Source organism: Pimephales promelas, chromosome 19 (assembly GCF_988280905.1).
Source record: "Pimephales promelas chromosome 19, fPimPro1.hap1.1, whole genome shotgun sequence".
In the NCBI taxonomy this organism is placed as follows: Eukaryota; Metazoa; Chordata; class Actinopteri; order Cypriniformes; family Leuciscidae; genus Pimephales; species Pimephales promelas.
Window position 1 is genome coordinate 19529498 of NC_142787.1, and position 18962 is coordinate 19548459.

Here is an 18962-nt window from a genome sequence, read left to right on the forward strand (position 1 = left end):
TTTTAAAAGAATCTTTCTCTCTCAGAACCATGTTAATTTTCACGCATTTGAGGCGTGGTTTACGAATTCCTAGAGCCATTTATTGGGTGCTACGATTGTCTATCAAATGCGCCTGTACGTAGGTCATGGCCAATCGTTTCAATTATACCAGACGACGTATATAGAGCGACAGAAATTAGACAAGAAAGAAGACGATGGGATTTATTTGCGTTCTAAACTACTTCATCGAAAGGTAACTTCATGTCTGCAACCATGTTTGATCCATAGTTATTAAACAAGCATGCCGCACAAGCCCTCAAAAGTGAAGCCAAAACGTCTTGATCGACCCCCGGTGACCGGTCCTAGTATAGGCCATAAACCCCGCCTCCAAGTGTTATACAACGGGACGTGAGACCAACTAAACGATTACACTTCACATATCATTTTATAGTTTCTGTCATTTACTGTAGTTTCTATCACGTTACGTTGATGTAATTTCAAGTGTTTGTTTTTTAAATAAGTTTTTTTTTAGTTAGTTTGATGCTATAAAAACAGTGCTGTGACATCATTTTGACAGCTGTGATTGACAGGTTCTCTGTGCGAAGTAGTCACTGAAGCACCAAACAGACTTTTTTTTCATAATGTTGACAATGTGGTTAGTAATTGTATTTACCTTATTTTAACAAAGTACTGCAATCAGAAGACATCATTGGCGAGGAACGGAGCAGATAGAAGCCACAAAAGAAAAGTGCAGGAGCGTGTGCTTGCGATGATTTCAGTGAGAGTCAGGGCGGGGCCTTAATTTTTGCGGCTTTACTTCCTGCTCACGACAGCGCATGTCTGGTCCCAAAAACGCAAGTGCGCAGACTCGAGTCTCAAAATGTCAGTGCTCAATCGCGATACTGGCGGCTTCAGTTCTCTCCAATGGAAAAGAGCGAAGGGGCGTCGTCCATCTTTTTTTTTTTTTTACAGTCTATGGTATAAACAAACTGCTTTGGTGTGTCCCTACCCGTTCTGTGATTGGTCCCCTCGCTGAGGCGAAAATTTGGTCCATGGTATCCAGAATGCCTAGCAACGTGAATATAATCGTGCTGCGCAAAGGCAGTATGGGGAAACCAGGCTAGTCACATTTGTAATGGGGGGGGGAAAGGGGAAATAAACTGGATAGAACAATAAAAATATATAGAAAAAAAATACAAATAATTAATAATACAAAAACAGAATGAGCTTAACAATTTTTTAAAAAGAGCTAAATCCATTGCAGAAATATGGAAAAAGCTGCTGATGGAAGCAGAAAGACTCTGCTAGGCTTCACTGTGGTGTGCCACCTGGATGCACAGATGACTGACCACATTTCCTGTTTCAACTTGGCATTTTATGAGAGAGACCTGCCAAACAGCATTTAATGTGATAAAAGGTTGTAGCTAAACATCAAACAATTAGCAGGGTCTTATTTCCACTTTAAAGCTCTCCTGCCAGTCACACTAAATCTAATAAGCCCTGCGACAGCAGTACAGATCAAGGTTATTTTATTTTCTCTGTTTTCTGTGATCTTGTGGCATGACCATGTTCATTAGCTAGCAAACAAGAGATGAACTGCTACAAAACCGAGCCCTGCCAGAAGCACTCTACACTATCTCCAGAAGAAACAGAAAACTCTTATTGAACAAACAGGGCTGTAGTCACGGCCAGCTGGGATGAAACAAGATAATTGGTTCAACAACGCATAAATGTACGACCACTCATAAATGTAACGTCAGACCCAAGTCTCATTGAGTTCATTTTCCCGTATTTGAGGCGTGGTTTACGACGTAAGCCCGACTAAATCGATCCAATGGCGGTATTCGATCAGCGGCGAAGTCTGTTCCGTTTTTTCTCATGGTAAAGGGAATTTGATTAAACGCCATACATTTTTCATATGTATTCTCTCGTTATTTCACCGGACTCCAATTAAAAGGGTTTTTAACGATATCTGTGTAATTAAATGCAAGCAAAGTTGACTAATTCTTTTTAACTCTAATGAAATCATTTCAAAGTCAGCTAGACGAATCATCAAATGCAACAATTTATTACGTCAGGTAAATTTATCATCAGTTCAAAGATAATCAATACAAAATATAAAATATTCTGGAATAATGACGGAAATAGGCTACGTGAGTCTCGCAAACTCCAGCCTCACAGGCTCATCTGAGATGATACTGTATCGATACACGGGCGCCAAGTATCGATCTTTTTTTGCAATATTTAACTTTCCGTTTTTCTTTTTTCTTCATTGGTTTCTCTATTTGTCACTGCTTGAGAACATGGGTTGAAACCGAAATCGCCCCCTAAACCCCTTATTCACTAAGTTAGGCCTATTCCACAAGTTAGTCCACTAATACTGTTCACTTGAGGGAGTGAATGAAAACGAGTGAGCAAATTCGGACAGCCGTTGAGCGTAAACTGTAGGCTACACGTTAATGCAGTGCAATGTGGGACAGAGATGCGATCTGACACACATCCCATTTTCTCACAAATGTTCATTTAAGACTTTATTTAAAATCATTTTAGACAGCACTTAAGAGGACATTTGACAAAACTGACATTTTGGCATAATTTGTGTTTAATGATTTGTTCAAGCCCGAAAGAGAACTCGATACTGACGCGTGTCTTTTCTGTGTGTGTGATACAAGCAGGATTGAACGGATACTGCGCAATTGCGTTAAAAATAGTTTGTTCTGTGGGTTGTGTAGGTTGTGTGTGTGTGTGTGTGTGTGTGTGTGTGTGTGTGTGTGTGTGTGTAATACAGGCAGCATTGAACGGATACTGCGTAATTGCATTAAAAAAAGTTTGTTCTTTTAAGATAATGTTTACAGAATTAAATGTAACATGTAATTAAAGTGAGGTGAGAAGTCTTATTTTCCTCATTTTTTGTAACATCTTTGGATAATATGGGGAACATGAAGTGCAATATCACTGAATCGAATCGCAATACTTGCTTGTATCACAATATATTGAGAATCGCAATAATATTGAATCGTGGCCCAAATATCGCGATACTATCGAATCGTCACATTTTTGCCAATTCCCACCCCTACTGCCTAGCAGCGTGAATAAAATCGCGCCACGGTAGGGCAGCATGGGGAAACCCAGGCTAGCTACTTGCAGTTATTAAAAGAATATATAGACACTGTAGCACATCATTGGTTTAGTAAAAGCAAGGGAACATGACCTGATGCATGCTGAATTGACTTGATTTTTGTTGCCATAGCAATAAGTAAATCACCGAAGGCTGTATATCTGGATGGTGAGAGCTGCAAGCACAGAGAGAGATGTGTGCAGTCTCTTAATTGTGCTGTTTTCTCATCAGGTACCCCTTTTCCACCAACAAGAACCAGGTGACGGTTCAGAGCTAGTGCCGGTTCAGAGTTGGTTCAACTGACGAGCTTTCAAAGAACCGGTTTGCCTTTCCACAGGCTAGAGAGCCATCACAGAGCCAGATCTTACATCACTGTATACATCTCATGTTGCCCAGCAACGCTAGCACGGTGCACACAAACACACCAGGCTATTCAACGCCTGCGATATGTTATGGCGCCTGCGATATGTTATGGCGCCGTTTGATTCATAAACAATATTTATATTTAATATTTATATTTAAACAATATGAATGTAAGCCAGAGGAGAACTGGCCCCCGACTGAGCCTGGGTTCTCCCAAGGTTTTTTCTCCATCCAATCTGATGGAGTTTGGTTCCTTGCCACTGTCGCCTTGCTTTTGGCTTGCTTTGAGCTTGCTCAGTTGGGGTTATTTAGTGTTTAGCAATGTTGTTGATCTGTGTTGTGCTACTTTCATGTTATCACTGTGAAGCTGCTTTGATACAATCTGTATTGTGAAAAGCGCTATATAAATAAATGTGACTTGACTTGAAATGTGACTATTCGAGATGGTTCGGTACTGCGAATCATTGCTGCTCCGATGCATCTCGAACAAGCCTTCCATCAACAATGCCAGTCGTTGCCTTACTATTTATGCTCATGGCTTTGCAAACCAACATCGGTATCCAAACACGGCGAATCCAGCACGTTCGTGCAGCAACTTGCATTAAGGGAGATTACAATCGAGCTGCTATTAGCATGATTAGCTGCTATTTAAAAAATGGCAGTCACAAGTTTCTATTCGTCTTGTTGGTCACGGTAACCCCGCCCCCAGTTGCTGACGGAAGTGGTTCTTACTTCCAGACCAGCAATGATTTGGTGATACTTAAGAACCACTTTTACTGGTTAGGAGCTGGTGTTTTTGTGGTCGAAAAACAAAGAACCAATTTGAAACTAGGCTCTGGCGAAACTAGGAACCAGCACCAGCTCTGCCTTGGTGGAAAAGGAGTTTGAGAGACGTGCGGAAAGATCCAGAAATGAATTAGCCGGGTTGAACAAAACTTGTTTCTATTTTGCATAACATACTTTTTTTTCAAAATTAATTAGTCAATGGAATGTCTGAGCAACTACTAAACAAATCAGTCTCAAGGAAACATTATAATTACATTATAAAAACACGTTCATGCTGTGATGTTTCATCAACAGTGCCATGAAATATAAAAATAAAACAAAATTGGCAAAAGGTTTTTAGATGTTTTACTTTGTAAAATATCAAATGCATTTTTAATGTTTGAAATTAAAATTAATTTAATTTAATACATTTAATTAAAAAAAAATGTTATTGGAGCCTCCATATTATTGTATTGTCAGTCCAATTGAATATAACATAATATAATTTGAATAATTTTCCAAAACAAAGGCTAATTTAATACAAGCATTTTCAATTTTCATCCTAGTGCCAACAGATTGGCCGTTTCTGCCAAGAATCTTCACTTCGGAGCATCACTACTTCTTACTAAAAAGTTAAAGGAAGCAAAGATCAATCCTGCCAACTGGCTCGATCAGAGATCACAGCTGGTATTAAGCTTAAATCGCTTGAAATCATTACCACTCCTGAGTCACCGGAAACAAAAAAAGGAAAAAGAAAACTGAGGCAATGCCGAGGATGATACAACAGTCATGAACGATGACCGATTGCACAGATTTGCATTGAAGACGCAGCTAAACTCCTTGGAGGCATAAAGTCAGTTCAACAGAGTCTACTCAGCAGATAAAGGGAGAACACATCCATATCTACAGGCAGGTAAATAAGCCTGCATAAAACATAAATCAGGCATTTAGGATAATAACAATACAATAATAAACACAACACGGCTCTTGGACTTCAGGCATTTTGACAGGAACAACATCACACCCTGTCAGGTCCAAGAACAATGCAAAGTTTCCAGCAACAATCAATTTGTCTATTCACACTAAATGCTAAACTACTGCACATGGCGTGACAACCACAGCCAATCAGAAGATATTTGATGTTTAATGTTCAGTTGTGAGGAGTGGGAGTTTGGACCAATGAGATTTCACAGTAGGTGGGGCTACCCAAAAAAAAACAACAACAACAACAACAACAAAAAAGCGATCAAGACAGGATTTGTTCACACTTTAGATTTTTTGGACCAAATGTTCAAACAGCAAACAATAAAATTACAGAAAAAAAAAAAAAACTTCATTAAATTATTCATGTGATGAATAATGTCATTTCATGTGATGTTTTCTTGTTTAAACTGCACAAAAAATAAATAAATAAACTAAATAGATTGACAGATTTAGGGGGAAAAGATTCAGGGAAAAGATGTTATGGACAGCTGGTTAGGACAAAAAAAAAAAAAAAAAAATTTAGAGAGTTAGATGCGAGAGAAAGTTTTTAGCACGTCACTTTCTTGCATTGTGGCCGAGTTAGCCAGAATGTCTGTTTCTTTCCTGAGGGTGAATGACAGAAAACTGCTGTAAGCTATTCGAAGGTGCATCTAAAATCAGGCCTTGGGTAAAGTAAAGTAATAGGTTGGAAACTAAATAAGGCGTCTCGCTCAAGTAATTGGGTGTCCAAAAAGAAGGGACATTTATAATGAATTAGATGTTGGGAACGTACAAGCAGTGTTGTGTATATGTAAGCGAGAGACTCAGGTAAAAGCCCAGAGGAAGCAGTTCTGAATCCACCAGCTGCTTCTTCTGATTTCACGCTTCATTGGCCTCATTAATGTGGACCTGAACCGCATGCCTGTGGAGACAATCGGCGAGATTAGTCTTTACCACGGTCCTACTCTCTCACTTTTCCTAACGGTTCCTTCTCGTTCTCTCTCCATGGACACAACAGTACGAACTTTCTGGAGAGGAAACAGTGTTTCCGGTCTGCGGAGAAGATCAGGGGACGTTGGCCATTATAGCAAGAGTTGGAAGAAGATCATGGTTACAAACTCAAAAACACCAGCTGAGAATCCACTCTAAGCAGAGTGTCAAGTCCCAACACAGCGTCCAACTAATTATGTCCTTAAAGGAATAGGTCACCCAAAAATGTAGTTGTCAATTATGTCTCTACAAAGCTATATGGCTTTCTTTCTTCAGTAGAACATTAAAAGAGATATTTAAAAAAAAAAAAAAAGTTTATGCTGCTCAAACTGCAAATAGAGACTAGGTAGCCCTCAAGATCCCCCTCAAAAAAAAGCATCATAAAATTGGGCCATGCGGCTTATGCATTTGTAATAAGTCATTATTCGTCCCAGAATGTTTTATGGTGTTGTTATGGTGCTTTTGGAGCTGTGTCAAGCTTTAAAATATCTTCTTTTACGTTTAACAGAAGAGAGGAAGTCATATGAGTTGAGTATATGCCAATTTTGTATTTTGTGTGAAATTTACCTATTTAGTATTTTATATTATTCAATGAAATGTGTTCTGCTGTACACTGCCGTTTAAAAGTGTGGACACTGAAAGATTTTTTTTGTTGTTGTTTTTGAAAGAAGTCTCTTTATCTCACAAGGGGTTTCCATTTACATTTGATTGTAAAATTAGTAAAAACAGTAATATAAAATATTTCTACAATTTAAAATATCTATTTTCTATTTTAATATATTTTAAAATGTAATTTCATTCCTGTGATGGCAAAGTTGAATTTTCAGCATCATCACTCCAGTCTTTAGTGTCAGATGATCCTTTAGAAATCATTCTAATATGCTGATTTTGAATACATGTTATATTATACATGGAATACATTAATACTTATTTGTATTAATAATACTTATTTATTTGTAATAAAAATCTTTTAACATAAACGCATAAACGCATCCTTGCTGAATAAAAGTATTAATTTCTTTTCAAAAAAATCTCACTGAGCCTACATTTTTGAAAAGAAGATTACACAATTTAAGTGAGGAACACAAAATGAGGACATTTTGATCAGTTTAGTCAAAACTTCGACGGAAAATGACATTCAGGAGCCATCAGGGCTGACAGGAGATAAACGCATACAAACAAACGTTTTTCCTGGGACACACCAGCTTTGTCTGCACAACTAATTAGGAACTCCTCCTTCCTCAAGTCCATAAAAAACAACTGGGACAGAATTAACAACACACACATATATATATATATATATAGATTATAATTTAATCTCATTTGTTCTGTCAACACGCAAAGTTACATTTGACCCCCAGAGAACAGTGAAAAACTGGTTGTCAGGAATCTTTGTGCAGTAATGAGCATTTCTTCAAGACATGATTGATGGATCAATAAACTATGTTGCTTTTCTGTACAGGGGGACTTGACTAAAACCGTGAGGAAACCACAGCAGTGTTATTGAGCAAAAGTCCTGATGTGATGCTGACTGATGAAATAAAAACACTCAGATCTTCAACCGTGATGTCACGGTGCATGATTCTGAAGCGCAGTGCAAGAACATAGAAATTTTTGTCAGGGCAAGCATGTCAAGCAATGCAATGAAAGTGAAAACGATGAGTGGGCGGCTCTTTTCAAGCGTAAGCACTATAGGTAGCAAGAAATCCATCTTCATGGTAAAACAGCACATGACTTTTCCCATGTTAAAGACATGACTTTAACATGGACAAGACTATAATTCTAACAAATGCAAAAATACTGGCTAAAGTTTTGTCTAGGCAATATATAAAACTAGCAATTTATCAATTAAGCTTTCTTATTCACTTGTTATACTACCAGTTGAGAGGGACAATTTCAAAGGGAACACATAAATGAAACTCACTTAACAACAACAGATTCAATGTCAATATCCTAACATATAGAATACCCTTAAAGGGTTAGTTCAACCAAAAATATATATATTTTTTAAATCTGCTTAAATCTGTTCCTCATATAAAGTCTCTTAAGTCGAGTCTCTAAAGAATATTTGGACTAAACCACTCGAGTCATATGGATTTGTTTTAAAATCTCTTTATTAACTTTTTGAAGCGTCAAAGTGATAGTTGTGTAGATTGTCAATGGAGACAAATATCTCAGATTTCTTTTAGGATCTCTTCATTTGTTTTGAAGATGAATGAAAGTCTAATGGGTTTGACAATTCTTTCATTTTTAGGTGAACTAACTTTTAAATAATGTATAGTTGTTGGTACACATCAAGCTTTTCTTGCGATTTTGCCACCTGTCCTGTGTACAGATTCTTTTTATTGTAGGTAACCACATTTTTAGGTGTAGTGCAGGAATTTAGAGGCTGTCTAGGTATATGTGAAGGTAGATGGGCAATGCTGGAAAACACACACACACACACACACACAAACAAACCTCAGATGCAGCAGCGGTTTCCTCTGTATGCTTGAGTTCAGCCTCCGGCCCTCGGAGGGTCTGCAGGAAGAGGGCGGCTTTCCTCTTGCGCTCAGCCTGAAGCTGCCGCTCTTTTGACTCTTTGGAGGCTTGAGCCAGTTTCTCTCTCGCTGCTGCTGCTAACCGGTCCTCCAGCTTCTGTTTGGCTGGAAGAGAAAAGAGAGGAGAGGTCAGACACACACATTTGTCTTGATACACACCATATGCTCTAAAAACTAAAAGCATGTGCGAGTGAGCTTGCGTGCCAGTGAGCAAGCAAACGCAAAATATTTCTAGATGAGGTGACTCAACTTACCTGCTTTTGTAAGCCTCATAAAAACTGCATAGAGTTTAAAAAGCTACAAGCTAACGATGCGTCACATTTTAATGTTCCGCATCTTACACGAAAAAAAAAATAACATTCACTCTCTGCTTAGGTGTTAAAGCCTGCTTGGCTACGGATTGTATAATAGTCGACAGCGTCTCAATTTAGCTACTTCAGGTAGGCAGTGTACTCTTGTATAATTTTTCATGGGAACAGCAATAACAAAAAAAATAACAAAACAAGTCATTATATTATACAAGAACAAGTAGAGAGCCCTGTCAGCATTCGCACTAAAAATAGGTCCCCTGCCACGAACAATCACATACAACTCCGGAACAAACACAACTGGAGAGAGAACAGAGGCATCTCCTTCATTACGTCATTCTGAGAAAATACTGTGTTGCAGCGAGAGACAGAGTTAGGAACGGAATTTGTGAGAGATGTTCCTTAATCAGTGAAGCTCAAAAGTTATTCGCACCACCATGAAACAATCTTGCAGCCTTGACGTCCTGCTATGCTTTAACCTAGTCTTCTATTAATGGACGACACTGTGCCCTCTCCTTAATGAGGGAGCTTAGAGACAAATCACAATGAAATGACAAATAGAGACTCTTAAACCATTTCAGATGTGTTCTGGAAAGAAAATTAAACAATTTTACACATTAGTTGTACAATATTACAATACAAGTCTTTAGCTGATTCAGTGAGTACCAGATCAGACCAGTTTATAAAGGAATCATTTATATCGATTTTGTTAGCTGAACCACAAATTCAATGAAAAGATCTGAAATGACGTTCACAAATTGGACACTGACACTTCTATGATGAGATCTAGGACAGATCTCACACATACACACACACACACACATACACGCATGCACACACATATACATATATATATATATATATATATATATATGTATATGTGTGTGCGTTTTTTTTTTCTATAGTATAGTTTCCCTAGTTTTATTCCTTTGTTTGTTTTCATTAAAAATATAACCTTGGTGTGTAATATATATATATATATATATATTTATACGTATATACACGTATATAAATAACACACCAAGGTTATAATCGTTAACGAGAACAAACAAAAAAAAGAAAACCTGGGGGTGAAACATTGTCGGTAACTAAAATACATTTATGCAACTACTATTGTTTGGTGAATACATTTTCTAAAATTGTATGTTTTTGTTGAGTTATTATTACACAATCCTTTTTTTCAGACCTTTTTGAATCTTGCCCCAGACAAATAAACCCATATTACAAAAAAAGACTAAATCTAACACTAAAACTAATAAAAACCTAACTAAAACTAAGCATTTTCAAAAACATAAAAAATAAACTAAACTAGAAATCCCACTTTAAAAACTAATTAAAACTAAGCTGAATTTGAAAAAAAAAACAAAAAGTCCAAATTAAATAAAAATAAAAACTAATGAAAAATGCAAAACTATAATAACCTTGTTACACACACGTTGTTGGATAAAAAAAAGATAGAAAGAAAAAGATAGCAAGATAGAATGTTAATAAAAATGAATCCCTTTTTGTGTTCCACTTGAGAAAGAAATGAATACAGACGAGTAAATAATGACTGTTTTCCTTCAGAGGTGATCTATTCCACAAGGTATCATCTAAATTGATCCCCAAAATGTACAGAATTACTATATGTGCCAAAATGGCTCATCATTTTTATGTATAGTTTTTATAACAGTAGTTCTTATAACAAAAGTTGCATTGAAGTTGCAAACAAATCATCCCACGTAGTTTATTTGTTTTTATATTACTAAATCATTCTATTTTATTTTTTCTGAGTGCTTGTGCTCATCCCTTGATAAAGGACTGCAATAACTTGCATTTTCGATGCAACCCCCAGCACTTAACACTTGTAATTTTCTTGTGGCATTTCTCAAAGCAAAGACTCAAGTAATTGTCTGCTTTTTCCTGCAAATGTCCCCTTCTCTCGCATAATTTCTCATCTACACACTTCAAAAGTCAATGAGCAATTGAGGCTTTGAATAACATTGACAAAATCCAATAAAGCTACCTTTTGAAACTCAAATTTGTAACATAAACAGGTAAGCTCTGAGGGAAACACAAGGGGTGTAAATACTTCGCCTCTCAGATTTCACAACACACAACCACAAGAAGCAGCAGAGTTGACCCAATAAAACTCTAACTCATGCTCAAACAAACTCACTCCATTCAGTAACTAAACTAAAGGTAATAGACAGACACGTGAAAACAGACTGGGTGCGTGCTGAATAGTGCATCTGTGATTATTCTTTAACAGCTCTTCAATACAGATTATGTTCCTCTGGACAGGTCGATAGCCATGCAATCTAAGCTAGTTTTGCCACTGAGCGAGGCCTTCTTTGCCGCAGGGCCATTTATTTTACTACACCAAGGTTCCTCTGGGCATCTGGTCTTATTACTGTAATTACGCCTACTTTCCAGGAGCATTACTGCATTTGGACGGAGAGTCTGCCATGTGCAGTCCGGTGTCATTGATAAGATTTAAAAAAAAATCATTTTTAATGAGGAACAAGAAAACCAATGCAAAGCCCACATGCTATAATGAAATGTGTATCTCCTGTTAAAGGAGTTCACACACAAATAATGAACATCTGTCATCATTTACTCACCTTCATGTCGTTCCAAACTCATTTAACTTGCTGTCTTCCATAAAACATAAAATACTGAACAATATACTGGCTTGACTCTTTACCAAAGTAAATTAGTGCTGGGGCTGTAGAACTCAAACTTGTTTGAATGGATATGGATGGCAAATGGCAAGATTGTCTATGAATTCGAACTTAAATTTGAGTCTCAAATTATATCATAAAACCAAATCAAATGTGTTTTTAATTCATAATGGAGATTCATTATGTATATTGAAAACAGAGGCCAGTTCATTATTCAAAAAGTGTCCTTTTGTGTTACAAGTAAGAATGGGTTTGGAATGGCATGAGAGTGATTAAAAATGATGCAGAACTTTCATTTTTAGGTGAACTATCCCTTTAAATGTACTAGGCTATATCATAAAAGCTAAAAACATTCAAGAGCTGATAAGATTTTAAAACTATAAAGTAAGGACCTATTTAACTGATTAATAGTGACAGTAAAGTCTTAGTGTTTTATACAATTTCAAATAAATGCTGTTCTTTCGAACTTTCCATTCATTGAAGAATCCTTAAAAAAGGATCATGTGACACTGAGGACTACAGAAAATAAAGCTTTGCCATCACATGAATAAATTATATATATATATATATATATATATAAATAGAAAGCAATTTTTTTTAAACTGTAATATTTCACGGTATTAGTGTTTTCACTGCATTTTGATCAAATAAATGCAGCTTGAAGAGACTTGACTGAAACACAAGGAGTATTTAAGGTCTTTTTAGCCCATAACACATTTCAATCTCTCATGCACACCTACATGTCTGATTTCTTGTGAAGTCACTGTCAGTATCTTTGATTGAGAGGTGTCCTGCTCGTTTTAACTGTGTGAAACTCTCCCTCTTAATTACGAGAGACAGTTACTGCTGCTGGTGAGCATGGTCCACATGGACAGATCTATTACATTACGGCCCTGGCCCTCGCCAAAATAATTGAATGTGCTGCCAGTCATGTTGATGTGACCGCGATCAGATAATCTCACTATGTAAAATCTCTGAGGGTCAAAAGAACAGAGCAGTCATAGAAGTGTAGCAAAATCCGGTAACTCTTGGCTGAATGCGATCATGATAAACTACTGTTTGTTTTGCAATATTTTTTATCTTGTTACAGTAAAAGATGTTTGGCTTCTAAGCTTCTGGCCATTGAGAAATTACATTTGGGCTGCAACAATTACAGTGAAGGAAATCAGCATGAGTTATTTCTGTAATTCTCCACAAACTGACTCATCTCTTCTGTTTGAACACTTTTTATGAGAGAACAGCCTTGAAAACAGCAAACGAGGGCTTATTTCAATTAGAAATTACTTATGAAACTTAACTTCTGAACTCTCCAGACAGTCATTCAAAGATAAAATATGCTAATAGTACCGGCATTTAAAAAAATGGACAATGGTCGAGAACAGAGTCCAGTGTCATTAAAAAGACAGTTAAAAAATTAACAATTAATTTAATTTTCTTCCAGAATCCTTTGACTTACTCATTTTGAGATATACTCTGGCCACTCTTTTCCATTTAACAAAAGGGAAAGAAGACTTTCAAGCTCAAAAATGGCAAAAAGAACACCACTGAAATATAATATTAATATAATATATATATATATATATATATATATATATAAAATAGTAAAATAGTATCCTCCCTTCTTTTTCTTTAGTAACTTGTTCCTTCCTGCCTGCCTTCCTTCCCTCTTCCTGTCCTTAATTTCTTCCTACCTCTTCCTTTTTCATTCTTAGTTATTTCTTTTTTTCTAATCCTTCCTGTTCTTCATTCATTCTTTCCTCCTACCTTCCTTAAATATTCCAGTTTCTTGATCCTAACGACCCCTTTCCCATCCTTAATTTATCCATCTGTTTCATTCCTCCTGTCTTACCTTGTCCTTTTATTCCTATCTTCCTTCCAACATTCCTTCCCTCTTCCGATTTTACATTCCATCTCCCTTCCCTCTTCCTGTTTTACGTTCTATCTTCCTTCCAACGTTCCTTCCCTCTTCCCGTTTATGTTTTATCTTCCTTCCAACATTCCTTACCTCTTCCCGTTTGTTTTATCTTCCTTCCAACATTCCTTCCCTCTTCCCGTTTTACATTCCATCTCCCTTCCTTCTTCCTGTTTTACGTTCTATCTTATTTCCAACATTTCTTCCCATTTCACGTTTTATCTTCCTTCCAACGTTCCTTCCCTCTTCCCGTTTATGTTTTATCTTCCTTCCAACATTCCTTACCTCTTCCCGTTTGTTTTATCTTCCTTCCAACATTCCTTCTCTCTTCCCGTTTTACATTCCATCTCCCTTCCTTTTTCCTGTTTTACGTTCTATCTTATTTCCAACATTTCTTCCCATTTTACGTTTTATCTTCCTTCCACCGTTCCTTCCCTCTTCCCGTTTATGTTTCATCTTCCTTCCAACATTCCTTACATCTTCCCGTTTTACATTCCATCTTCCTTTCAACATTCCTTCCCTCATCCTGTTTTATGTTCCATCTTCCTTCCCTGTTCCTGACCTTCCTTCATTCCCATTTCCTGACCTTCCTTCACTCTAAAAAATGCTGAGTTGTTTTAACCCATCTTTGGGTCAAATATGGACAAACTCAGCCATAGGGTTAAATGTTTAAATGATATTTTAACCCAACATTTGTGTTTGTCCATATTTGACCCAAATTTGGGTTAAACCAACTCAGCATTTTTTTAGAGTATTCACCTTTCAGAGTTCCACTGAGTTTGGATCAACATGTGTGTGTGCAAATGCTGACAGAATGTTCATTTTTGGGTGAACTAAAATTTTAAGTAAAAATCTTGATGTACCTACCTTGTTTGGCCTCTTGCTCTTCCAAGGACAGTCCCGGTTTCTTCTCCTCAGCCAATGGAGGCTGAGATGGCTCTCTGACTGCCTCAAACAATCCCATGGCCAACTCTACTCCCTCTTGCAATTCTCCCTTCAACCCATCCTCATCCGAGTCATCGTCCAGCCGCACACGATTCTTCTCCAGAGGCAAAAGGTCGTTTTCTTTCGACTTTATGGCAAAGCAGATAGGTGCAAAAGACGCTGGGCAGTGGGTGATAATAGACACGTTTTATTTAGTAAATGGCATTAACCTCATTTTTCCTCACTTAGCACAAATCTACTGCACAATTACTCTCATTACGCTCAAACACATAATCATTAAGTCCAATAGCTCATATAAATTAAGATCAATGGAGACAGAGGGGTCAGTTTTTTTAACGCTATTCGTAACAGCTGCACGAATAATCGCAATTTACATGTAATTGTTCGTTTTGAAATCATAAAGCCAGCGATTGATTTTTATGCTCAGCTTGTCACTGATGTACGGCTCTGTAATATGGATCTTATTCGATTTATTTGTGAATTTGATATATTTTCGTGAATCTCTTTACATTTATTTGTGGATCATAATCTAGTAATTTGGAATAATGCAACAATTCTCATCCCATACTGTAAACACCGCTCCACCTGAAAACACCCCGAGTTTGAGTAACTTATAATGTGCGACGATGTGGCTTTTTAAACAGTATAAGGCAGCCGTGTGTTTATTAGTCATGTTTAATCAAAGCGCTGTTTATACGCTGATTTCACGTAGCCGTCATTTTGAAACGGCTCCGGTGGGAAGAAAACCAGTAGTGTCGATTTTAATCATAGGAGAGTCGCGAATGCGATGGCGTATTGTTGTGTTTAATGTAGAAATCTGTTATTCTAAAAATGTACATACATTTCTTTCATAGTTTAAGACTTCTTTCATAGTCTTTTCATAGTTTTTCTTTAAAAAAAGAAGCAGGAACAAACTATATACATATCCTATATTGGACATTAACATCTAATAGTTTAAATCGCGGCAGCAGCTTCAGGTTGGTAGTCCAACACATTGTTGTCTATCTGTACTTCCGGGATTCTTCGCATCGGAGCCTCGCTTTCGATTTCAAAATTGCAGCTGCGTGAAATCAGCGTATTCAGCTACAGCGATGATGCCCGATAGGGAATTCCCGGAATGATGCGTATTATCGTACAAGGCATATTTGGCATGTCTGCGTGAGAGCGCCATCTGGCTTTCAAGATGGAGTAGCATTTACTGTGCTCCACTGATGAACTGCACATAATACAAATCGCACGTGGTTTCATTGCGATGAATCGTGCAGCCCTAGCCTGAGTAATTAAAAGATGGAGACATGGGACAGTGTTGTAATTTTTAACTACATGGGGGCATTCTGAAATGTCAATGTGGATGACAAGGATGTTCTGAGGTCAGGTGATGGGAGGCGATACCTTTAAGGAGCTTGCCATCGTTCTGCTGCTTGTCAGAAGAGCAGTCCGCTGTGCTGTTGTGAAGCAAGGAACCCTGTAAAGCGGGGACAATAGGAACAGAGATAGGGAAGAGACAAAGTTACTTTACTTTGCAGACACAGCTCAAGGATGAAAATCCTGAGCTCTCAGTTTTTAGACAAAAGCTTGACAGCATTTTAAAGGACTTTCTTTGTACTGAACATGTGATAATTCTGAGCCAGTAATTCCTTAAAAGTACCGTTTGACAGGTGAAGATGTGGATGTACAAGGGGAAATAGAAAGAGTTCAGGCTACAGAGAGAATCCATCTCATTCTTTAAAGAGGGTATATGCGCAATATGATGATGTTAAAGTCCTTTCTGAACTTTTTCTCTCTCTTGCCTTTGGCTTTCTTTACTTTCTGCTTTATTTCCCTTCCTTGGTTTTGGTCTTCCCTTCCTTACCCTTTTACATTCTTTGCTGCCTTGTTTCCACTTTGCAGTCTTTCCTTCCTACTTTGTCATTTTACCCTTCTTTTTACCTGCCATCCTTCTTTCCATTTTGCCTTCTTTCTTTAAGCAATCCTTGCTTCCTTCCTTTTATTTGGCCTTTCATTTGAGCCTTTCTTCTTCTTCTTGCCATTCCTTATTTCTATTTCAACCTTTCTTTCTTCCTACCACCATTCCTTTCTTTGTATCCCTCTTTCTTACTGCCATCCATCAATTTTAACCTTCATTCTTCCTGCCATTCATCCATCCATCCATCCATCCATCCATCCATCCATCCATCCAATAAGACAAAAACAATCTTTCTTCACTTCCAGTTCATGTGCAGAAACAAATACAAATATGCCTTGTTTGTAAACAACAATTATTTTTGCAACCATGATGTATGCCTCAATCATTTCCTCACATCACCTTTAAACAATGAAGAGCAGAAAGAAGAGCATTTCCCACTTGTTATATGGTTTTTCTCCTGAACTCTATTAGGATGAGATTCAGGGTTTGAGAATCACTCTCGAAGCAACGCTGATGGACGAGTATAATCTCAGCAGCGTTCTGCAGCAGAGGAAAAGCACGACAAGTTCGTTCACGGTCGTGTGCAGTGAAAGCAATGCAAGCCTGATGCTCTCATTTATCAACCATCTGCCAGCAGACTGCATGCTCAAAATGTCTAATTCCACCACAATACACATGAAAGTCTGGACTCCACACTGCAGTATGGTGAAAAACTATACACTTTAATGAGGTACAGTGTTCCCACACTAATGAGATGTTATTTCCTTATACTGACCCAAATCTTTTGTGTTTTACTTTTATTCATTTGTTTGAGTCAGCGCAAGAGTAAAAAAAAAAATATATATATATATATATATATATATATTCTACACTGCTGTATGCTAATGGGTAATGACACAAATAACAAAGAGAATCACACACGCTGTGATAATCCCATGTAATCTCACTGCCGGGTTTTACAGTGGTGTGAATAAGTTTGGACACCCATGCTAAAGTTGCCTAAAAAGAGGAATAAAAAATCATCTTTTGGATATTGATCTTAATGCCTTAATTAGAAAAATGAGGAAAACTCCAACCTTTAAGGACACAAATTTTCTTTGTGAATGAATAATGTATCATAAATAAATAATTGTTTTTTCCTTAAAATACAGGGTGCACCCCTAAAAAGTCAGGGCACCCCTATGTTAAATTCCCATAGAGTCAGGCACATTTTTATTTCATGGATCCAGGATAATATGCATCCTGATAAAGTTCCCTTGGCCTTTGGAATTAAAATAGACCCACATCATCACACACCTTCCACCACACCTAGAGATTGGCATGGGGTACTTTCCATAAGATCATCTTTCAATGCAAATCAAACCAGCTATTAGGCTAACTGAAGTAAAACCATGCCAATCTCTAGGTGTGGTGGAAGGTGTGTGATGATGTGGGGATATTTTAATTCCAAAGGCCAATGGAACTTTATCAGGATGCATATTATCCTGGATCCATGAAATAACTGGCTTTTAAAAATAAAAATCTGCCTGACTCTATGGGAATTTAACATAGGGGTGTCCTGACTTATGCACCCTGTATTTTAAGGAAAAACATTTATTTATTTATGATACATTATTCATTCACAAAGAAAATTTGTGTCCTTAAAGGTTGGAGTTTTCCTCGTTTTTCTAATTAAGGCATTAAGATCAATACCCAAAAGATGATTTTTTATTCCTCTTTTTAGGCAACTTTAGCATGGGTGTCCAAACTTATTCACACCACTGTATATGTAACAAGAAAAAAAAAATCTGTGGAAAAAAAAAAAAAAAAAAAAGAGTTTAGTTTCCCTAATGGAAGTTTTCAATATTTTACAGCTCTATTAAGAAGTGTCTGTAGATCCTACTTTAGCCCTGGGTAAGATGAAGGGTCAGGGGGACATTAAACCCAGTTAAGAATCTTTCACCCACAGATGAAAGACATGATGAAGGAATTAAAGTGGGAGATTGGATCTGTGACCAGACATTCAATAAAAAAAGTGAAGAGTAACACTGTGTGGGAAAGAGAGACACTGAGTGGGAAAGAGAGACTGTGTGGGGGGAGAGAATGTTTCAGAGTAGCCTGTACTTCAACTTAGTGCTGAGAAACAAGAACCAGTTTTAAGAACCTTATTCAGATACTTTTAAGAAAGAAAATGTATATAATAATAACAACAACAACAACAAACAATACATGCAAAATAAAGAGGGCTATACGGTTCAATATATTCAGGATTAATTACGTCGTCGTTCTTCAAGAGTCGAAAAAAGATGTGTTGCCGTTTTTGAACCGGAAACGTTAAGTGGAATTGGAAGCAAATCATTCAATTTCTTAAAATCCCCATCACTACCCCTACCTAGAGGAAACAAAAACTGCTCTGAATTACAAGCACTCTCCTGAGCAGTGTATTTTTTCTGCCTGTTTGCTCTGCTTGAAAAATGTGAACTTCAGTGTGCTGTGGTTTCCAGAGAATCCTTCGGTAGAGACCTCTTTTG

At 37.3% G+C, this 18962-nt stretch overlaps 1 protein-coding gene across 2 annotated transcripts in view; it reads right to left on the bottom strand.

The window, feature by feature from the left end:
* The window catches only part of sfswap (splicing factor SWAP), a 96134-nt gene that overhangs the window by 30608 nt on the left and 46564 nt on the right, over positions 1-18962 (bottom strand). For both annotated transcript variants that reach the window (XM_039687985.2, XM_039687984.2), the window contains exons 11-13: positions 15939-16011; positions 14469-14705; positions 8639-8823 (exon numbers count right to left, since the gene is read on the bottom strand). In XM_039687985.2, the coding sequence (XP_039543919.2) occupies positions 8639-8823; positions 14469-14705; positions 15939-16011 (495 nt within the window). The remainder of the gene's footprint in view (positions 1-8638; positions 8824-14468; positions 14706-15938; positions 16012-18962) is intronic.